A 24052-nucleotide genomic window follows, 5' to 3' on the forward strand; every position below is an offset into this window, starting at 1 on the left:
AGCTCCCACGATTAAGGGCTACAGGAGCATGTTGGCTTCGGTCTTTCGACATAGAGGCTTAGATCTTTCCAACAATAAAGATCTCCAAGATCTCCTTAAGTCTTTCGAGACCTCTTAGGAACGTCGTTTGGCAACTCCTGGATGGAACTTAGACGTGGTCCTAAGGTTCCTCATGTCAGACAGGTTTGAGCCATTACATTCAGCCTCCCTGAAGGATCTCACCCTCAAGACACTTTTCCTAGTGTGCTTGGCTTCGGCTAAAAGGGTCAATGAACTTCATGCCTTCAGTAAGAACATCGGCTTTTCTACAGAAAAAAGCCACTTGTTCACTTCAACTTGGTTTCCTGGCCAAAAATGAACTGCCTTCTCGTCCTTGGCCTAAATCTTTTGATATTCCTTGCTTATCAGAGATCGTAGGCAACGAACTGGAAAGAGTATTATGTCCTGTTAGAGCTCTTAAGTTCGATTTAGCTCGTACTAAGTCATTACGAGGGAAATCTGAGGCATTATGGTGCTCAGTTAAGAAACCTTCATTGCCTATGTCAAAGAATGCTTTGTCATATTTTATCAGATTTTTTTAATACGAGAAGCTCATTCTCACTTGAATGAGAAAGACCGATGTTTGCTTAAGGTTAAGACGCACGAAGTTAGAGATATAGCAACCTCCGTGGCCTTCAAGCAAAATAAATCTCTGCAAAGTATTATGGACGCGACTTTTTGGAGAAGCAAGTCAGTGTTCGCGTCATTTTACTTAAAAGATGTCCAGACTCTTTACGAGGACTGCTACACACTGGGTCCATTCGTTGCAGCGAGTGCAGTAGTGGGTGAGGGTTCTACCACTACACTTCCCTAATTCCAATATCCTTTTAATCTGTCTCTTGAAATGTTTTTAATATTGTTTTATGGGTTGTTCGGAAGGCTAAGAAGCCTTTCGCATCCTGGTTGATTTGGCGGGTGGTCAAAGTCATTTCTTGAGAGCGCCCAGATTAGGGGTTTGATGAGGTCCTGTTGTATGGGTTGCAACCCTTGATACTTCAGCTCCTGGGAGTCTTTCAGCATCCTAAGAGGATCGCTGGGCTCCGTGAGGAAGACAGACTTACAAGGCAGAGTAATCGTCTAAGTCAACTTCCTTACCAGGTACCTATATATTTTGGTTTTGTTATATTGATAACTGTCAAAATGAAAAAACTCTTAGCTTATACGCTGTAAACATAATTAACTCTGGTCTCTACCCACCTCCTTGGGTGTGAATCAGCTATTATATATTCACCGGCTAAGTTAAATATTTAAAAATGATATTTTAATTAAATTTTTGAATATACTTACCCGGTGAATATATAAATTAAATGACCCTCCCTTCCTCCCCAATAGAGACGCAGTGGGACGAGAAGAATTGAAGGTTTTGTTTACATACAAGAGTGGTATCTGGCCGACAGTTGGCGCTGGTGGGCACACCCGCAACCTTCATAGCGATCGCTCGCGAGTTTTTTGAGTGTGTTTTCTGTCGAGCCGCAGAGTTGCAGCTATTATATATTCACCGGGTAAGTATATTCAAAAATTTATTTTATAATTAAAATATCATATTTCACCAATACTGGTGAAAACATATACTTCTAGAAACAAAAAATCATACTAAATGCAGTAAAAACTAGAGCATTTTTCCAGAACCTATGTCTATACAGTATAATATAATTATTATCAAGTCTTAGTCAATAAATACTACTGTATATTGCCCATCATTTGACTTCGTCCTTCCTAGTTTAGTTTAGACTGGCACAGATCCTATATCAGATGCAAATTATATTTGCAATATATCTATACATTTAATACACAGCCTAACTTTAATTTGCCATTTATGAATATGTGAAAGGTCTTACTAGGATCAGCCCTATTTTAATGTCGATATATGCAGCTTAGTGTGTAATAACAAATATGATGTATTCAGTATTGAATTTTATAGTAAAACCATTGTACTGTGTAAAGGAAGGGAGTCCTGTGATAGCAAGTAAATAAATGATGAACAAGGAATACATAAGTATAACCAGGAATATGGGTAGCTTACTGATCAATAGAAATTAATACAAGTATTTGAAAACTAGATGAATAATAAATGAATAAAAAACAGCATTCAAACCCTCTTAAATACAGTTAAGGATCTTAGGCTGTTTTTAGTTAGTATAGTTTGGCGCATTGGCAATAGGTGGTGCTGATCAGACACTCTGTGCACACACACACACTCTTTATAAGGGGCTTTCAAGTATTACCTATATTGTCATTGGTCTAAATAGGCCTTTTCATTTTAGACAACCCATTGAATTACAGTTGTTTCTTGCTCCCAGGGACAGGATGAGTTGAGGGTTGTTTTATTTGACCCTGCCCTATTGGGAAAAATTAAGAAGCTTTTCATTATTTTTCTGATAGCTTGGATGTTCATTAATAATCTAAATAGAAGATAAATAATTTGATGGCATAAGAATTCAGTAAGCTTTTTATGGTCACATACTGTACAGTATATCATTTTTAAACAGACGATTCATAAAAAACAACTTTTATTTAGATGAGCTTTATGGTTCATAGATTAGAAAAACTAAATAGTTACATTTAATCCTTGTTTAATTTTTAAGGTAACTTCCTTTGTTAGGAGATAAAGCATTTAAACAGGAGATACATTTGACAAAATTACAAATAAATTCGTCACCTCCGTTGAAAATATAAGCAAAAGATAAATTTGGTGACATTAAAAATCAATTAACTTTACAAATCAAAAGATCATATTGTACTAATTGTACTAACTGTAACATAACAGGAAAATAATTAGCAAAAGATTGCATGTTTCCTTTAAGATTAGTTCTATAGTTCACAGATAAAATATCTAAGCATTAGAAGATAATTTCAGCCAGGCTAGAATTATAAATGATAATCCTTGATTGTATTCACTACAACCTTTAAAGTGTCATTGCTGATTATATATCAGAAAGCAAAATATACTTAGTTTATGAATATCATAATTTTCACTGAAATTCTAACAAATAACAGGAAAATAAGATTTTAAAGTCTTGCTAAATACAGAACGCAACAAAACTCCAAAATCCCAATACAAATGGTTCATTTAGAATAGGCAAATTCTGTGAAGTTTTTCTCCAACAATAGGAGAGCTTCGATAAAGTTCCCCTCAGTAATATGAGCAATTTCTCGATGAAAATTTGAAGCTACCCGAGGTTCCCATCGGTAAATCTCTTTGTCCTTGATGAAATAATCATCAATAAATCCTCTTTTTACCTCTTCGGCCAAGTAGCATAAAATGGCCTTGTATCCTTCTACTAGGGTTTTATCCTTCAGTGAATCACTGTACTTAACAGCAATCCTCTTTACAAACACAGACTGGAATTTGTACTGTTTCTTCCAATTCCTCGCATGAGCTGTGAGTTTTACGAGTCTGACCATGTCTCGCAGCTGAACATTGGATGCTAGAAACTTTTTCTCTAGCAGGCCAAAGGAAACATTGAAAAGCTGGTCTGAATTAGGATACTTGTGAACATCTGGTACTTTCAAAGAAAAGAACATGATGGGAGATTTGTTCTTGTTCAAAGTATCAATGTAAGCCCTTAAACATTTTGGAAGTTCATGGAGGGGCCTCAAGTCAGGACACTGGCCCCAAGTGCGAAACACAATTTGGGGGACAAAATCCATCATGACTATGTCTCCTGTAGCATACGTAATTTCCACAGTCAGGGCAACTAACTGTTCCCTATGCTTTATTTCTGCATTTGGTATGCGGACGTTTTGGATTCCTCTACCTATAATACTGAACAAGTCTTGTCGCAGTTTTGAAGCATCTAAAAAACCATTGCAGTCACTTGCTAATTGGTTAGAGATGTGAGACTTCCACTTGAGTGTGAAGAATCCGCTGGGATCACGGCGCACTGAGAAGTTTTCAGACTCAAAAGGGGCGTTTAGCATTACTACTATATCAAAGTCAGTGTTTGCTTTCACAGCCAATCCTTCATATGCACTGCCACAATGAATGAAAGAGATGCTGTATCCGAAAGGGCCACGTGGCAAAGCTGCTTCTACTTTTTCTATGAATTGTGCTGCTCTCTGCCCATTTTTTTCCACTTTGGGAACCACCTCCCTATTCAGTCTACCCAATATGCTTCTTGCAATATTGCTAAAGTCAGCCATCATTGTTAAAAGTGCACAAATTCTCTTAGAGGATTTGGATTTTCAAGTATCTCCAACTAGAATATAGGTACTGTATAAAGTACACCTTGCTATAACTAACTAGTTTTTTTTTTAATGGCACTGTGGTTAGTTCATCAGTCTGTTATTCACATTTGATGGTGTCCAATAATTGCCAGACTTCCCTTGTTGTTAGTTTATAGCTTCCTGAAATATTATAATGAAAGAACCCCAAAATTATTCTTCAATAACATTTAAAAAGTACAGTATGTATATTTGATCTTATGTTGTGCAACAGCACAGACATTTACAGTATTATAGTTATAGATGAAAATATACGAAAGTGGATTTTGTGAACCAATTCCCGTTCATTTCTTTAAAATTCATGTGATACGATTAATGTAGTCGCTACTAGACTTTATAAAAAAATAATCCGCAATTTAGCATTAAGGATTTTGAAGTTCATTAATTTTGACATTGTAATTACAGTATTATTTTCACAAACTTATATTATTATTATTATTATTATTATTATTACTGGATAAGCTACAACCCTAGTTGGAAAAGCAGGATGCTATAAGCCCAGGGGCTCCAACAGGGAAAATAGCTCAGTGAGGAAAGGAAACAAAGAAAAATAAAGTTATTTAAGAAGAGCAACAAGATTAAAATAAATATCACCTATATAAACTATAAAAACTTTAACAAACCAAGAGGAAGAGAAATAAGATAGAATAGTGTGCCCATGTGTACCCTAAAGCAAGAGAACTCTAACCCAAAAGACAGTGGAAAACCATGGTACAGAGGCTATGGCACTACCTTAAGATTAGAGAACAATGGTTTGATTTTGGAGTGTGGAAAACCATGGTACAGAGGCTATGGCACTACCTTAAGATTAGAGAACAATGGTTTGATTTTGGAGTGTCCTTCTCCTAGAAGAGCTGCTTACCATAGCTAAAGAGTCTCTCCTACCCTTACAAAGAGAAAAGTTGCCACTGAATAATTACAGTGAAGTAAGAAGAATTGTTTGGTAATCTCAGTGTTGTCCGGTGTATGATGACAGAGGAGATTGTGTAAAGAATAGGCCAAACTATTCGGTGTGTGTGTGTGTGTGTGTGTGTGTAGGCAAAGGGAAAATGAACCGTAACTGAGAGAGAAGGATCCAATGTAGTACTGTCTGGCCAATCAGAAGACCCCACAACTCTCTAGTGGTAGTATCTCAATGGGTGGCTAGTGCCCTTGCCAACCTACTAGCTATAAAGGCACTCATGTTTAGTCTGTCTATAGATTTAATACTTTTTTAATAATAAATTGTCATTAAAGGTATATACTAGGATAATAAGGGTCATTTACAATACAGTTCAGTACTATACTATACAGCATTTTGCAGAATCAGAGGTATCTAGAATTTAATAGTTGTAAAACCAGCCCTTTTTTGAGTACTATACTGAACAGTATTCTAGATGAACACTTGCTGTTTAGAATAGCCTATTTTTTTTAATACCAAAATAATTAGAATACTGTAGTGGTGTTTTCTCAGTATTCTAGATAATCATACACTGTAGTGTCATTAAACAGCAAATACTGTTCAGAATAGTGCAAATATTATAATCGATGGTCTAATTAGAGTACTACAGTATTGGAATATGTGCTGTTATAATACAGTGTTATTTAATAACAAATGATATTGAAATTTCAAAGTACAGCATTTTTTATAATGATTGTCAGTTTATTTGTGTGGTATTTTGAATAGAAATTGTTTAGAATACAGTATAATATCATAATATAAGCAAATAAGCAACAATTAGAGTGGTATAACTAATTAACTAGTTGTGTTTAGAATACAGCACAGTATTAAAAATACTGTTCATAGCAATTTTTGATAAAAAAAGTGAATTGCATACCACCCATAGACAATGGGGCTTTTTTGCTGAAATGAGCTTTAAAAGATTGGTTTTCTATATAGCAACTGGCAACTCTATCTCCCAGCTCTGTTCCATACAGAATTTGATCGCAATTTTAGGAGAGAGGGTGAATCTGAACAAATACCCCGCCGTCTGCTCACCAGCCATGCATGGCATCATTCAAACACTGTCTAAAGGCAAAATAAGTCCTTTTAAATATAAAATGGGAGAAACTGCTGACAGTGATTATGATAAACTTAGTGAGGATGAAAGACAATTGACTGGTGATAGAGATATTTTAGCTTGAGGAGTTATTAACGAGCCTTATCAGGATGAATACAGTATGTTTTAAATGATTTCTTGAAGTAACAGAGATTTATATGAAACTTAATGTGTGGGTTTCATACAAAAATAGTGGGACACAGTTCACATGGCTTTAAAATTTTTCCAGAGAGAGAGAGAGAGAGAGAGAGAGAGAGAGAGAGAGAGAGAGAGAGAGAGAGAGAGAGAGAGATTTATGGTACATACATAATAAACAACATAGGTAATAAAAAAAAAAGGACTGATATAGAATTTCCTTTTAAGATATAATAAAAAATAAGTGACTACGTCCAATAGCAAAGCAACTTCAAATTTGGCTGGCCTGTACCTAAATTTTTCTTATTATTTATAAACATATATTTTAAGTTATGCACTATTCTATTTCCAGTTTCATGCGCTTATTGCCTTCTTAAGGGCCTTTCTATTTCAGTATAACGGCTATGGAGTTTTTAAAATTTTCTGTTGGATAGGGGTTAAGGGTGAAAGTTTTGCTATAGAATCAGAGTAGTAGAGTGAGAAAAAGGTTTTTTATATTCCCATTGTTGTTCATTATTTCCATGGATAAAACGATACAAACTTCGAGAAAAAACAGTGGATGTTCATGGAAATCTGTACAGATGATACAAAACTGATTTGGTATTGAGAAGAAAAACTTCAATATTTTTTTTTTTTTTTTGTAAATGAAAGATTAGTTAGGCATTTGGAAATGACTTAATGGAATCGATATCTTTGAACCTTCTGTTTATAACCCAATAACGCCAAGTCAGACACAACTCATCACTTTTTGCTAAAAATACACAGACACGAGAAGCTCCTGAGCATAGTTCATAAATTTCCTGACTGGTGGTCTTGCCCATCTCTGATTTTTCATTTTCTGTATTATTAGCAATGGTAGCTATTTCACTGAAACGTTTTTGTTGGCAATCTTCCTACCTTCACTCATCCTATAATAGGCCCGCCCTACTAATTCTAGCTGCTACCTCTACTACGACATATTCAAAACTGATATACTTTGATACTCGATTAGACAAGATGTGCTTATGAATATCATCCCCAACAAGTGGACATTTCTCTTTGGAGGGGACAGAAAGAAAACTGTTAAGAGTGTGTTTATTTTAACTGTTTGGATGATGTTAATTGACAGAAGCAAGTTTTAAGGAAGAGTTAAACTAGGAAGTGGTTACAAAAAGTTTCCCTGCGGAGAGTGGTTGAGAATTAAATACAGGGTTCTGATTTGTCTTAGGGTAAGCTAAGAATGCAGTAGCGTAAGGGGGATGGGGTAGGAAAAGAGTTGCACGGGGGACATAGCCCCACCTCTAGTACAATTATTATAGCTAATTAAACTACAACCCTAGTTAAAACACCAGGATGCTAAAAAGAATAATGCTCTAACAGGAGATAAGAAATCGGCGGTCTTTGTAAAATAAACAACCTACGAGAGGAGCTAAGAAATCAGCGGCCTTTATAAAATAGACAACCTAGGAGAGGAGCTAAGCCCTTTATAATATAGACAACCTAGGAGAGGAGCTAAGCCCTTTATAAAATAGACAACCTAGGAGAGGAGCTAAGCCCTTTATAAAATAGACAACCTAGGAGAGGAGCTGAGCCCTTTATAAAATAGACAACCTAGGAGAGGAGCTAAGCCCTTTATAAAATAGACAACCTAGAAGAGGAGCTGAGCCCTTTAAAAAATAGACAACCTAGGAGAGGAGCTAAGCCCTTTATAAAATACACAACCTAGAATAGGAGCTAAGAAATCTGCAGCCTTTATAAAATAGGCAACCTAGGAGAGGAGCTAAGCCCTTTATAAAATAGACAACCTAGGAGAGGAGCTAAGCCTTTTACAAAATAGACAACCTAGAATAGGAGTTAAGAAATCAGCAGCCTTTGTAAAATTGACAACCTAGGAGAGGAGCTAAGCCCTTTATAAAATACACAACCTAGAATAGGAGCTAAGAAATCAGCAGCCTTTATAAAATAGATAACCTAAGAGAGGAGCTAAGCCCTTTATAAAATAGACAACCTAGGAGAGGAGCTAAGCCCTTTACAAAATAGACAACCTAGAATAGGAGTTAAGAAATCAGCAGCCTTTTTAAAATTGACAACCTAGGAGAGGAGCTAAGCCCTTTATAAAATACACAACCTAGAATAGGAGCTAAGAAATCGGAGGTCTTTATAAAATAGACAACCTAGGAGAGGAGCTAAGCCCTTTATAAAATAGACAACCTAAGAGAGGAGCTAAGCCCTTTACAAAATAGACAACCTAGAATAGGAGTTAAGAAATCAGCAGCCTTTTTAAAATTGACAACCTAGGAGAGGAGCTAAACCCTTTATAAAATACACAACCTAGAATAGGAGCTAAGAAATCGGAGGTCTTTATAAAATAGACAACCTAGGAGAGGAGCTAAGCCCTTTATAAAATAGACAACCTAAGAGAGGAGCTAAGCCCTTTACAAAATAGACAACCTAGAATAGGAGTTAAGAAATCAGCAGCCTTTGTAAAATTGACAACCTAGGAGAGGAGCTAAGCCCTTTATAAAATACACAACCTAGAATAGGAGCTAAGAAATCGGAGGTCTTTATAAAATAGACAACCTAGGAGAGGAGCTAAGCCCTTTATAAAATAGACAACCTAAGAGAGGAGCTAAGCCCTTTACAAAATAGACAACCTAGAATAGGAGTTAAGAAATCGGCAGCCTTTGTAAAATTGACAACCTAGGAGAAGAGCTAAGCCCTTTATAAAATACACAACCTAGAATAGGAGCTAAGAAATCGGAGGTCTTTATAAAATAGACAACCTAGGAGAGGAGCTAAGCCCTTTATAAAATAGACAACCTTAGAGAGGAGCTAAGCCCTTTACAAAATAGACAACCTAGAATAGGAGTTAAGAAATCAGCAGCCTTTTTAAAATTGACAACCTAGGAGAGGAGCTAAACCCTTTATAAAATACACAACCTAAAATAGGAGCTAAGAAATCGGAGGTCTTTATAAAATAGACAACCTAGGAGAGGAGCTAAGCCCTTTATAAAATAGACAACCTAAGAGAGGAGCTAAGCCCTTTACAAAATAGACAACCTAGAATAGGAGTTAAGAAATCAGCAGCCTTTGTAAAATTGACAACCTAGGAGAGGAGCTAAGCCCTTTATAAAATACACAACCTAGAATAGGAGCTAAGAAATCGGAGGTCTTTATAAAATAGACAACCTAAGGGAGGAGCTAAGCCCTTTATAAAATAGACAACCTAGGAGAAGAGCAAAGAAATCAGCAGCCTTTATAAAATAGACAGCCTAGGAGAAGATCAAAGAAATCAGCAGCCTTTATAAAATAGACAACATACGAGAAGAGCAAAGAAATCAGCAGCCTTTATAAAATAGACAACCTAGGAGAAGAGCAAAGAAATCAGCAGCCTTTATAAATTAGACAACCTAGGAGAAGAGCAAAGAAATCAGCAGCCTTTATAAAATAGACAACCTAGGAGAAGAGCAAAGAAATCAGCAGCCTTTATAAAATAGACAACCTAGGAGAAGAGCAAAGCAATCAGCAGCCTTTATAAAATAGACAACCTAGGAGAAGAGCAAAGAAATTAGCAGCCTTTATAAAATAGACACCTAGGAGAAGAGCAAAGAAATCAGCAGCCTTTATAAAATAGACAACCTAGGAGAAGAGCAAAGAAATCAGCAGCCTTTATAAAATAGACAACATAGGAGAAGAGCAAAGAAATCAGCAGCCTTTATAAAATAGACAGCCTAGGAGAAGAGCAAAGAAATCAGCAGCCTTTATAAAATAGACAGCCTAGGAGAAGAGCAAAGAAATCAGCAGTCTTTATAAAATAGACAACGTATGAGAGGAGCTAAGCCCTTAATAAAATAGACAACCTAGGAGAAGAGCAAAGAAATCAGCAGCCTTTATAAAATAGACAACCTAGGAGAAGAGCAAAGAAATCAGCAGTCTTTATAAAATAGACAGCCTAGGAGAAGAGCAAAGAAATCAGCAGCCTTTGTAAAATAGACAGCCTAGGAGAAGAGCAAAGAAATCAGCAGCCTTTATAAAATAGACAGCTTAGGAGAAGAGCAAAGAAATCAGTAGCCTTAATAAAATAGACAACCTAGGAGAAGAGCAAAGAAATAAGCAGCCTTTATAAAATAGACACCTAGGAGAAGAGCAAAGAAATCAGCAGCCTTTATGAAATAGACAACATAGGAGAAGAGCAAAGAAATCAGCAGCCTTTATAAAATAGACAACCTAGGAGAAGAGCAAAGAAATCAGCAGCCTTTATAAACTAGACACCTAGGAGAAGAGCAAAGAAATCAGCAGCCTTTATAAAATAGACAACCTAGGAGAAGAGCAAAGAAATCAGCAGCCTTTATAAAATAGACAACATAGGAGAAGAGCAAAGAAATCAGCAGCCTTTATAAAATAGACAGCCTAGGAGAAGAGCAAAGAAATCAGCAGCCTTTATAAAATAGACAACCTAGGAGAGGAGCTAAGCCCTTTATAAAATAGACAACCTAGGGAGGAGCTAAGCCTTTTACAAAATAGACAACCTAGAATAGGAGTTAAGAAATCAGCAGCCTTTGTAAAATTGACAACCTAGGAGAGGAGCTAAGCCCTTTATAAAATACACAACCTAGAATAGGAGCTATGAAATCAGCAGCCTTTATAAAATAGACAACCTAGGAGAGGAGCTAAGCCCTTTATAAAATAGACAACCTAGGAGAGGAGCTAAACCCTTTACAAAATAGACAACCTAGAATAGGAGTTAAGAAATCAGCAGCCTTTTTAAAATTGACAACCTAGGAGAGGAGCTAAGCCCTTTATAAAATACACAACCTAGAATATGAGCTAAGAAATCGCAGGTCTTTATAAAATAGACAACCTAGGAGAGGAGCTAAGCCCTTTATAAAATAGACAACCTAAGAGAGGAGCTAAGCCCTTTACAAAATAGACAACCTAGAATAGGAGTTAAGAAATCAGCAGCCTTTGTAAAATTGACAACCTAGGAGAGGAGCTAAGCCCTTTATAAAATACACAACCTAGAATAGGAGCTAAGAAATCGGAGGTTTTTATAAAATAGACAACCTAAGGGAGGAGCTAAGCCCTTTATAAAATAGACAACCTAGGAGAAGAGCAAAGAAATCAGCAGCCTTTATAAAATAGACAGCCTAGGAGAAGATCAAAGAAATCAGCAGCCTTTATAAAAATAGACAACATAGGAGAAGAGCAAAGAAATCAGCAGCCTTTATAAAATAGACAACCTAGGAGAAGAGCAAAGAAATCAGCAGCCTTTATAAATTAGACAACCTAGGAGAAGAGCAAAGAAATCAGCAGCCTTTATAAAATAGACAACCTAGGAGAAGAGCAAAGAAATCAGCAGCCTTTATAAAATAGACAACCTAGGAGAAGAGCAAAGCAATCAGCAGCCTTTATAAAATAGACAACCTAGGAGAAAAGCAAAGAAATCAGCAGCCTTTATAAAATAGACACCTAGGAGAAGAGCAAAGAAATCAGCAGCCTTTATAAAATAGACAACCTAGGAGAAGAGCAAAGAAATCAGCAGCCTTTATAAAATAGACAACATAGGAGAAGAGCAAAGAAATCAGCAGCCTTTATAAAATAGACAGCCTAGGAGAAGAGCAAAGAAATCAGCAGCCTTTATAAAAATAGACAGCCTAGGAGAAGAGCAAAGAAATCAGCAGTCTTTATAAAATAGACAACGTATGAGAGGAGCTAAGCCCTTTATAAAATAGACAACCTAGGAGAAGAGCAAAGAAATCAGCAGCCTTTATAAAATAGACAACCTAGGAGAAGAGCAAAGAAATCAGCAGTCTTTATAAAATAGACAACCTAGGAGAGGAGCTAAGCCCTTTATAAAATACACAACCTAGAATAGGAGCTAAGAAATCGGAGGTCTTTATAAAATAGACAACCTAGGAGAGGAGCTAAGCCCTTTATAAAATAGACAACCTAAGAGAGGAGCTAAGCCCTTTACAAAATAGACAACCTAGAATAGGAGTTAAGAAATCAGCAGCCTTTGTAAAATTGACAACCTAGGAGAGGAGCTAAGCCCTTTATAAAATACACAACCTAGAATAGGAGCTAAGAAATCGGAGGTCTTTATAAAATAGACAACCTAGGAGAGGAGCTAAGCCCTTTATAAAATAGACAACCTAAGAGAGGAGCTAAGCCCTTTACAAAATAGACAACCTAGAATAGGAGTTAAGAAATCGGCAGCCTTTGTAAAATTGACAACCTAGGAGAAGAGCTAAGCCCTTTATAAAATACACAACCTAGAATAGGAGCTAAGAAATCGGAGGTCTTTATAAAATAGACAACCTAGGAGAGGAGCTAAGCCCTTTATAAAATAGACAACCTTAGAGAGGAGCTAAGCCCTTTACAAAATAGACAACCTAGAATAGGAGTTAAGAAATCAGCAGCCTTTTTAAAATTGACAACCTAGGAGAGGAGCTAAACCCTTTATAAAATACACAACCTAAAATAGGAGCTAAGAAATCGGAGGTCTTTATAAAATAGACAACCTAGGAGAGGAGCTAAGCCCTTTATAAAATAGACAACCTAAGAGAGGAGCTAAGCCCTTTACAAAATAGACAACCTAGAATAGGAGTTAAGAAATCAGCAGCCTTTGTAAAATTGACAACCTAGGAGAGGAGCTAAGCCCTTTATAAAATACACAACCTAGAATAGGAGCTAAGAAATCGGAGGTCTTTATAAAATAGACAACCTAAGGGAGGAGCTAAGCCCTTTATAAAATAGACAACCTAGGAGAAGAGCAAAGAAATCAGCAGCCTTTATAAAATAGACAGCCTAGGAGAAGATCAAAGAAATCAGCAGCCTTTATAAAATAGACAACATACGAGAAGAGCAAAGAAATCAGCAGCCTTTATAAAATAGACAACCTAGGAGAAGAGCAAAGAAATCAGCAGCCTTTATAAATTAGACAACCTAGGAGAAGAGCAAAGAAATCAGCAGCCTTTATAAAATAGACAACCTAGGAGAAGAGCAAAGAAATCAGCAGCCTTTATAAAATAGACAACCTAGGAGAAGAGCAAAGCAATCAGCAGCCTTTATAAAATAGACAACCTAGGAGAAGAGCAAAGAAATTAGCAGCCTTTATAAAATAGACACCTAGGAGAAGAGCAAAGAAATCAGCAGCCTTTATAAAATAGACAACCTAGGAGAAGAGCAAAGAAATCAGCAGCCTTTATAAAATAGACAACATAGGAGAAGAGCAAAGAAATCAGCAGCCTTTATAAAATAGACAGCCTAGGAGAAGAGCAAAGAAATCAGCAGCCTTTATAAAATAGACAGCCTAGGAGAAGAGCAAAGAAATCAGCAGTCTTTATAAAATAGACAACGTATGAGAGGAGCTAAGCCCTTAATAAAATAGACAACCTAGGAGAAGAGCAAAGAAATCAGCAGCCTTTATAAAATAGACAACCTAGGAGAAGAGCAAAGAAATCAGCAGTCTTTATAAAATAGACAGCCTAGGAGAAGAGCAAAGAAATCAGCAGCCTTTGTAAAATAGACAGCCTAGGAGAAGAGCAAAGAAATCAGCAGCCTTTATAAAATAGACAGCTTAGGAGAAGAGCAAAGAAATCAGTAGCCTTAATAAAATAGACAACCTAGGAGAAGAGCAAAGAAATAAGCAGCCTTTATAAAATAGACACCTAGGAGAAGAGCAAAGAAATCAGCAGCCTTTATGAAATAGACAACATAGGAGAAGAGCAAAGAAATCAGCAGCCTTTATAAAATAGACAACCTAGGAGAAGAGCAAAGAAATCAGCAGCCTTTATAAACTAGACACCTAGGAGAAGAGCAAAGAAATCAGCAGCCTTTATAAAATAGACAACCTAGGAGAAGAGCAAAGAAATCAGCAGCCTTTATAAAATAGACAACATAGGAGAAGAGCAAAGAAATCAGCAGCCTTTATAAAGTAGACAGCCTAGGAGAAGAGCAAAGAAATCAGCAGCCTTTATAAAATAGACAACCTAGGAGAGGAGCTAAGCCCTTTATAAAATAGACAACCTAGGGAGGAGCTAAGCCTTTTACAAAATAGACAACCTAGAATAGGAGTTAAGAAATCAGCAGCCTTTGTAAAATTGACAATCTAGGAGAGGAGCTAAGCCCTTTATAAAATACACAACCTAGAATAGGAGCTATGAAATCAGCAGCCTTTATAAAATAGACAACCTAGGAGAGGAGCTAAGCCCTTTATAAAATAGACAACCTAGGAGAGGAGCTAAACCCTTTACAAAATAGACAACCTAGAATAGGAGTTAAGAAATCAGCAGCCTTTTTAAAATTGACAACCTAGGAGAGGAGCTAAGCCCTTTATAAAATACACAACCTAGAATAGGAGCTAAGAAATCGGAGGTCTTTATAAAATAGACAACCTAGGAGAGGAGCTAAGCCCTTTATAAAATAGACAACCTAAGAGAGGAGCTAAGCCCTTTACAAAATAGACAACCTAGAATAGGAGTTAAGAAATCAGCAGCCTTTGTAAAATTGACAACCTAGGAGAGGAGCTAAGCCCTTTATAAAATACACAACCTAGAATAGGAGCTAAGAAATCGGAGGTCTTTATAAAATAGACAACCTAAGGGAGGAGCTAAGCCCTTTATAAAATAGACAACCTAGGAGAAGAGCAAAGAAATCAGCAGCCTTTATAAAATAGACAGCCTAGGAGAAGATCAAAGAAATCAGCAGCCTTTATAAAAATAGACAACATAGGAGAAGAGCAAAGAAATCAGCAGCCTTTATAAAATAGACAACCTAGGAGAAGAGCAAAGAAATCAGCAGCCTTTATAAAATAGACAACCTAGGAGAAGAGCAAAGAAATCAGCAGCCTTTATAAAATAGACAACCTAGGAGAAGAGCAAAGCAATCAGCAGCCTTTATAAAATAGACAACCTAGGAGAAAAGCAAAGAAATCAGCAGCCTTTATAAAATAGACACCTAGGAGAAGAGCAAAGAAATCAGCAGCCTTTATAAAATAGACAACCTAGGAGAAGAGCAAAGAAATCAGCAGCCTTTATAAAATAGACAACATAGGAGAAGAGCAAAGAAATCAGCAGCCTTTATAAAATAGACAGCCTAGGAGAAGAGCAAAGAAATCAGCAGCCTTTATAAAAATAGACAGCCTAGGAGAAGAGCAAAGAAATCAGCAGTCTTTATAAAATAGACAACGTATGAGAGGAGCTAAGCCCTTTATAAAATAGACAACCTAGGAGAAGAGCAAAGAAATCAGCAGCCTTTATAAAATAGACAACCTAGGAGAAGAGCAAAGAAATCAGCAGTCTTTATAAAATAGACAGCCTAGGAGAAGAGCAAAGAAATCAGCAGCCTTTGTAAAATAGACAGCCTAGGAGAAGAGCAAAGAAATCAGCAGCCTTTATAAAATAGACAGCTTAGGAGAAGAGCAAAGAAATCAGTAGCCTTTATAAAATAGACATCCTAGGAGAAGAGCAAAGAAATCAGCAGCCTTAATAAAATAGACAACCTAGGAGAAGAGCAAAGAAATAAGCAGCCTTTATAAAATAGACACCTAGGAGAAGAGCAAAGAAATCAGCAGCCTTTATGAAATAGACAACATAGGAGAAGAGCAAAGAAATCAGCAGCCTTTATAAAATAGACAACCTAGGAGAAGAGCAAAGAAATCAGCAGCCTTTATAAACTAGACACCTAGGAGAAGAGCAAAGAAATCAGCAGCCTTTATAAAATAGACAACCTAGGAGAAGAGCAAAGAAATCAGCAGCCTTTATAAAATAGACAACATAGGAGAAGAGCAAAGAAATCAGCAGCCTTTATAAAATAGACAGCCTAGGAGAAGAGCAAAGAAATCAGCAGCCTTTATAAAATAGACAACCTAGGAGAGGAGCTAAGCCCTTTATAAAATAGACAACCTAGGAGAGGAGCTAAGCCTTTTACAAAATAGACAACCTAGAATAGGAGTTAAGAAATCAGCAGCCTTTGTAAAATTGACAACCTAGGAGGGGAGCTAAGCCCTTTATAAAATACACAACCTAGAATAGGAGCTAAGAAATCAGCAGCCTTTATAAAATAGACAACCTAGGAGAGGAGCTAAGCCCTTTATAAAATAGACAACCTAGGAGAGGAGCTAAGCCCTTTACAAAATAGACAACCTAGAATAGGAGTTAAGAAATCAGCAGCCTTTTTAAAATTGACAACCTAGGAGAGGAGCTAAGCCCTTTATAAAATACACAACCTAGAATAGGAGCTAAGAAATCGGAGGTCTTTATAAAATAGACAACCTAGGAGAGGAGCTAAGCCCTTTATAAAATAGACAACCTAAGAGAGGAGCTAAGCCCTTTACAAAATAGACAACCTAGAATAGGAGTTAAGAAATCAGCAGCCTTTGTAAAATTGACAACCTAGGAGAGGAGCTAAGCCCTTTATAAAATACACAACCTAGAATAGGAGCTAAGAAATCGGAGGTCTTTATAAAATAGACAACCTAGGAGAGGAGCTAAGCCCTTTGTAAAATTGACAACCTAGGAGAGGAGCTAAGCCCTTTATAAAATACACAACCTAGAATAGGAGCTAAGAAATCGGAGGTCTTTATAAAATAGACAACCTAGGAGAGGAGCTAAGCCCTTTATAAAATAGACAACCTAAGAGAGGAGCTAAGCCCTTTACAAAATAGACAACCTAGAATAGGAGTTAAGAAATGAGCAGCCTTTTTAAAATTGACAACCTAGGAGAGGAGCTAAGCCCTTTATAAAATACACAACCTAGAATAGGAGCTAAGAAATCGGAGGTCTTTATAAAATAGACAACCTAGGAGAGGAGCTAAGCCCTTTATAAAATAGACAACCTAGAATAGGAGTTAAGAAATCAGCAGCCTTTGTAAAATTGACAACCTAGGAGAGGAGCTAAGCCCTTTATAAAATACACAACCTAGAATAGGAGCTAAGAAATCGGAGGTCTTTATAAAATAGACAACCTAAGGGAGGAGCTAAGCCCTTTATAAAATAGACAACCTAGGAGAAGAGCAAAGAAATCAGCAGCCTTTATAAAATAGACAGCCTAGGAGAAGAGCAAAGAAATCAGCAGCCTTTTTAAAATAGACAACATAGGAGAAGAGCAAAGAAATCAGCAGCCTTTATAAAATAGACAACCTAGGAGAAGAGCAAAGAAATCAGCAGCCTTTATAAAATAGACAACCTAGGAGAAGAGCAAAGAAATCAGCAGCCTTTATAAAATAGACAACCTAGGAGAAGAGCAAAGAAATCAGCAGCCTTTATAAAATAGACAGCCTAGGAGAAGAGCAAAGAAATCAGCAGCCTTTATAAAATAGACAGCCTAGGAGAAGAGCAAAGAAATCAGCAGCCTTTATAAAATAGACAGCCTAGGAGAAGAGCAAAGAAATCAGCAGCCTTTATAAAATAGACAGCCTAGGAGAAGCGCAAAGAAATCAGCAGCCTTTATAAAATAGACAGCCTAGGAGAAGAGCAAAGAAATCAGCAGCCTTTATAAAATAGACAGCCTAGGAGAAGAGCAAAGAAATCAGCAGCCTTTATAAAATAGACACCTAGGAGAAGAGCAAAGAAATCAGCAGTCTTTATAAAATAGACAACCTATGAGAGGAGCTAAGCCCTTTATAAAATAGACAACCTAGGAGAAGAGCAAAGAAATCAGCAGCCTTTATAAAATAGACAGCCTAGGAGAAGAGCAAAGAAATCAGCAGCCTTTATAAAATAGACACCTAGGAGAAGAGCAAAGAAATTAGCAGCCTTTATTAAATAGACAGCCTAGGAGAAGAGCAAAGAAATCAGCAGCCTTTATAAAATAGACAGCTTAGGAGAAGAGCAAAGAAATCAGCAGCCTTTATAAAATACACATCCTAGGAGAAGAGCAAAAAAATCAGCAGCCTTAATAAAATAGACAACCTAGGAGAATAGCAAAGAAATCAGCAGCCTTTATAAGATAGACACCTAGGAGAAGAGCAAAGAAATCAGCAGTCTTTATAAAATAGACAACATAGGAGAAGAGCAAAGAAATCAGCAGCCTTTATAAAATAGACAACCTATGAGAGGAGCTAAGCCCTTTATAAAATAGACAACCTAGGAGAAGAGCAAAGAAATCAGCAGCCTTTATAAAATAGACAACCTAGGAGAAGAACAAAGAAATCAGCAGCCTTTATAAAATAGACAGCCTAGGAGAAGAGAAAAGAAATCAGCAGCCTTTATAAAATAGACAGCCTAGGAGAAGAGAGCAAAGAAATTAGCAGTCTTTATAAAATAGACAACCTATGAGAGGAGCTAAGCCCTTTATAAAATAGACAGCCTAGGAGAAGAGCAAAGAAATGAGCAGCCTTTATAAAATAGACAGCCTAGGAGATGAGCAAAGAAATCAGCAGCCTTTATAAAATAGACAACCTAGGAAAGAGCAAAGAAATCAGCAGCCTTTATAAAATAGACAACCTAGGAGAAGAGCAAAGAAATCAGCAGCCTTTATAAAATAGACAACCTAGGAGAAGAGCAAAGAAATCAGCAGTCTTTATAAAATAGACAACCTAGGAGAAGAGCAAAGAAATCAGCAGTCTTTATAAAATAGACAACCTATGAGAGGAGCTAAGCCCTTTATAAAATAGACAGCCTAGGAGAAGAGCAAAGAAATCAGCAGTCATTATAAAATAGACAACCTATGAGAGGAGCTAAGCCCTTTATAAAATAGACAACATAGGAGAAGAGCAAAGAAATCAGCAGTCTTTATAAAATAGACAACCTATGAGAGGAGCTAAGCCCTTTATAAAATAGACAGCCTAGGAGAAGAGCAAAGAAATCAGCAGTCTTTATAAAATAGACAACATAGGAGAAGAGCAAAGAAATCAGCAGTCTTTATAAAATAGATAACCTATGAGAGGAGCTAAGCCCTTTATAAAATAGACAGCCTAGGAGAAGAGCAAAGAAATCTGCAGTCATTATAAAATAGACAACCTATGAGAGGAGCTAAGCCCTTTATAAAATAGACAACATAGGAGAAGAGCAAAGAAATCAGCAGTCATTATAAAATAGACAACCTATGAGAGGAGCTAAGCCCTTTATAAAATAGACAACCTAGGAGAAGAGCAAAGAAATCAGCAGCCTTTATAAAATAGACAGCCTAGGAGAAGAGCAAAGAAATCAGCAGCCTTTATAAAATAGACAACATAGGAGAAGAGCAAAGAAATCAGCAGTCTTTATAAAATAGACAACCTATGAGAGGAGCTAAGCCCTTTATAAAATAGACAGCCTAGGAGAAGAGCAAAGAAATCAGCAATCATTATAAAATAGACAACCTATGAGAAGAGCTAAGCCCTTTATAAAATAGACAACATAGGAGAAGAGCAAAGAAATCAGCAGTCTTTATAAAATAGACAACCTATGAGAGGAGCTAAGCCCTTTATAAAATAGACAGCCTAGGAGAAGAGCAAAGAAATCAGCGGTCTTAATAAAATAAGACAAGACAACCTACGAGGGGCGCTAATAAATCAGCGGTCTTTATAAAATAAGACAACCTAGGAGAGAAGCTAAGAAATCAGTGGTCTTTATAAAATAAGACAACCTAGGAGAGAAGCTAAGAAATCAGCGGTCTTTATAAAATAAGGCAAACTAAGAGAGGCACTATGAAATCAGCGGTCTTATAAAATAAGACAACCTAGGAGAGAAGCTAAGAAATAAGTGGTCTTTATAAAATAAGACAACCTAGGAGAGAAGCTAAGAAATCAGTGGTCTTTATAAAATAAGACAACCTAGGAGAGAAGCTAAGAAATCAGCGGTCTTTATAAAATAAGGCAAACTAAGAGAGGCACTAAGAAATCAGCGGTCTTTATAAAATAAGACAACCTAGGAGAGAAGCTAAGAAATCAGTGGTTTTATCATATAAACAACCTAGGAGAAAAACTAAGAAATCAGTAGTTTTCATGAAATAAGACAACTTTGGAGAGAAGCTAAGAAATCAGCGGTCTTATCAAAATAGCCAACCTAGGAGAGGAGCTAAGAAATCATTGATCTTTATAAAAGACACCTAGAAGAGCTAAGAAATCATCGGTCTATATAAAAGACACCTAGGAGAAGAGCTAAGAAGTCAGCGATCTTTTTAAATAAGGCAACCTTGGAAAGGAGCTGAGAAATCATCGGTCTTATCAAAATAGACAACCTAGGAGAAGAGCTAAGAAATTAACAGTCTTTTTAGAATAGACAACCTATTAGAAGAGCTAATAAATTAGCGGTCTTTATAAAATAGACAATCTAAGAGATTAGCTAAGAAGTTAGAGGTCTTTGTAAAATAGACAACCTGGAGAGCTGAGAAATCAGTGGTCTTTATAAAATAAGAAAGCCTAGGAGAGAAGCTAAGAAATTGGTGGTCCTTATAAAATAGCAGACAACGTCGGTGAGCAGCTAAAAAAATCAGCGGCCTTTATAAAATAACAGACAAACTCGGGTAGGAGGTAATAAATCAGCAATCTTTATAAAACAAGACAACCTAGGAAATGAGCTAAGAAATCAGCGGCCTTTGTAAAATAGACAACCTGACAAAGAATCTAAAGAAATCGGCGGTTTATAAAATAGATAACCTATGAGACAAGCTAGGAAATCAGTAGTTTTCATAAAATAAGACAATATAGGAGAGAAGCTTAGAAATCAGCGGTCTTAATAAAATAAGGCAACCTATGAGAGGAGCTATGAAATCAGCGGTCTTTATGAAATAAGGCAACCTAGGAGAGGAGCTATGAAATCAGCGGTCTTTATAAAATAAGGCAACCTAGGAGAGGAGCTATGAAATCAGCGGTCTTTATCAAATAGACAACTTAGGAGAGAAGCTAAGAAATCAGTATTTTCATAAAAAAGACAACCTAGGAGAGAAGCTAAGAAATCAGTGGTCTTTATAACATAAGATAACCTAGGAGAGAAGCTAAGAAATCAGTATTTTCATAAAAAAGACAACCTAGGAGAGAAGCTAAGAAATCGGTGGTCTTTATAACATAAGACAACCTAGGGAAGCAGTTAAGAAATCAGCAGTCTTTATAAGTAAAATTGAAAAAATACGGTTCAGTCTACAACATAGAATACGTATTCTAGTGTAGCCCACCTCATATGTTTTTTTAGGTTGTATGCACCAGAAAGGGTTTCTTTTATGATCAAATCGTACTCCTTTTCAATTGAAACATTAACACTGAGTAACAGCTCATAACCGAGTATATGGTTATTTGAAGTTAAATTTGATGTTATTATTGCAAAAATTATAAGCGTCTTATTTTTTTTTTTTTTTAAATAAGCGCGTCTACAGTCATCCTTGATGGAGGGTTTGTCTTTGACTTGGTATTTTAAGTTTTAATTTAATTTGACCTAATTTAGGTGGGAAATACTACATAAGGTTTGCTTCCTTGTTTCAATTTTAAATTTAATTTTTTTTCAGTCAAATCTTTAAAATCTAAAAGCCATTAATCTGAAAAAAAAAAAAAATTCAAATCACCCTCAAATACACCAGTAGCAGCTCTTATCTTTATAAAGGATATTGTAAAATAGAATTGTAACATTTTTAAAAGTTATCCATAAACGAATTATGGTCTCATAAGCGCTTCCGTCTTTCAAGTGGTATGACTATATTTTCTCCCAGTTATTTTAAATAATTTTAAGTTATATAAATTTTAATTCACTGGCTATTCGAGTGTTCATAACACAACCATTGCTCAATAACATTATGAGCTGTTTTTCAATTCACAATTAACCAAAATAACATCACTAGTGACTCGTGTTAGTAATAGATTCCTTCCCGCCATGTAAAGTTAATCTTCACGGTATTGCACTATGGAAATAGACGAGAATTAATGTTCACAGTCTTATAACGTTCAAGTAAGAAACACAAAATTAACCAAAATAGCCTTTCGATGGCCACTATTATCACTTTAAGGAGTAAGCCTGTCACGACACTATAGCTGCTAGAACAATAATGGCACTTGCAAAGTTGCACTGTTGCGGCTGCCTGTTGGGCAGAACAAAGATAATAACTTGAATGTATGATACACGTACTGTACGCAATGCTGAGAGGCAGCTTACTTGTTTATCTGTTTCACGCTGTACGAGATTCACTAAACCATACGTTCTTGAAATATTAATTGTATGTTCCAGCTTAATGCCAAGAGAAAATACCGTTTCTGTAAGGTTTTTTCGAAGACTAACAATTTAAAATAGTGAACCAAAAGGATGTTAATACGCCTCTCCGTCGTGGTGGACCGGAGCCGAACGCGAATGAAAAGATCATACAGTAGTTGTTGACGTGACCCTTAGTAACCGTTACTTAGTCAAGTAACGCCTCCATCTCTTAACATGTGTTGCCGTTTATAGCACGATTGATTGATGTTAATTCATCCTTGCATGAGAGGATACGATTAACTAAACCTACACCACTCTCTCCTCACTTGTATCTATTCCTCTTTTTGCATAATAGTTTCTGTTAATGGTTATAGGTTTAATTTTGTTTATTAATACTTTGTTAGAACCTCTACATCACTGTGATCTGAGAGGTTAGTTTGTCTGTCAAAATCATGTCCATGTGTCGTGTTCGTGAAGAATGTGTACACATCATGACTAATGATGATACTAGTGATTGAAGAATATTTTGTTTTTGTTTTTATGGAAAGTTATATTCAAGGGTCACGTGTCTATTTCAATGTCACAAATCATCGCTACAACTTAAACTTTTTTTCTTTTTTTTTTCTAAATTAGCTGTCCATTGATATGGGGTGGCTTTCAAGAGGAAAGAAAACAGATTCTATATCACATTCATTCTTTAACAACAAAACCCCTTGTGCCCTTGATGCATAGCAAATGTGTTCTTTTAAACCATCTTTCGGTTCTATCCCAATATTTGTAGAATTTCCTGTTTTACACTTCTTAAATATATTGTTTCTAAATTTTGTACCCCGTGTTCGCCTCGAAATACCGAAGTTCATCCGTTAACCTTTTCAGCAGATTATATCTTCCTATTCTTATATCTACTATAGGCCTACTAGCAAATAGTTTTATATATATATATATATATATATATATATATATATATATATATATATATATATATATATAAAATCTTTCCGGTCACGCTCAACAGCATTATCAGAAGTTTACCTATTTAGTGTCTCCCCGGCTCTAGGGTATGGGGAGAGGTAATGGTCATACCCTGGGGACGGGGGTTACCCCGAGAGGTATATACACTCAGAAACCACAATCTCTCACAAATTACCGAAAATGCCGTGTTAAAGTTATGAATGGTCGAGGGAGTGGGACTGCGTATGAACATACAGTATATATATATATATATATATATATATATATATATATATATATATATATATATATATATATATATATATATATATATACACACACACAGTATATTGTACTGTATATGATACAGTATATAAATGAAATATGTATGTAATTTGTTGTTTCATCTATATATATATATATATATATATATATATATATATATATATATATATATATGTGTGTGTGTGTGTGTGTGTGTGTGCGTGTATGTATGTAGGTATGTATGTGACAGTACTTGGAAGGGTAACCTCCAAGAAGCGACATATACTATTGGTACATTATCCTATTTTTTTGTTGTGGGGG

General features: G+C 36.1%; 2 protein-coding genes across 4 annotated transcripts in view; both read right to left on the reverse strand.

Moving 5' to 3' along the window:
* The window catches only part of LOC137624499 (uncharacterized), a 68403-nt gene that overhangs the window by 22792 nt on the left and 21559 nt on the right, over positions 1-24052 (reverse strand). The window lies entirely within an intron of this gene.
* On the reverse strand, positions 2548-22420 carry LOC137624500 (uncharacterized). Of its 2 annotated transcripts, none has more exons than XM_068355310.1 (2): positions 22329-22420; positions 2548-4386 (listed from the first exon to the last, which is right to left on the reverse strand). In XM_068355310.1, the coding sequence occupies exon 2, from the start codon at positions 4183-4185 to the stop codon at positions 3106-3108; it is 1080 nt and encodes a 359-aa protein (XP_068211411.1). In that variant the 5' UTR covers positions 4186-4386; positions 22329-22420; the 3' UTR covers positions 2548-3105. The 2 variants fall into 2 exon arrangements, with proteins under 2 accessions (XP_068211411.1, XP_068211412.1); XM_068355311.1 differs by having other exon boundaries at positions 22297-22400.

The sequence above is a fragment of the Palaemon carinicauda genome, chromosome 31 (genome assembly GCF_036898095.1).
Source record: "Palaemon carinicauda isolate YSFRI2023 chromosome 31, ASM3689809v2, whole genome shotgun sequence".
Lineage (NCBI taxonomy): Eukaryota > Metazoa > Arthropoda > Malacostraca > Decapoda > Palaemonidae > Palaemon > Palaemon carinicauda.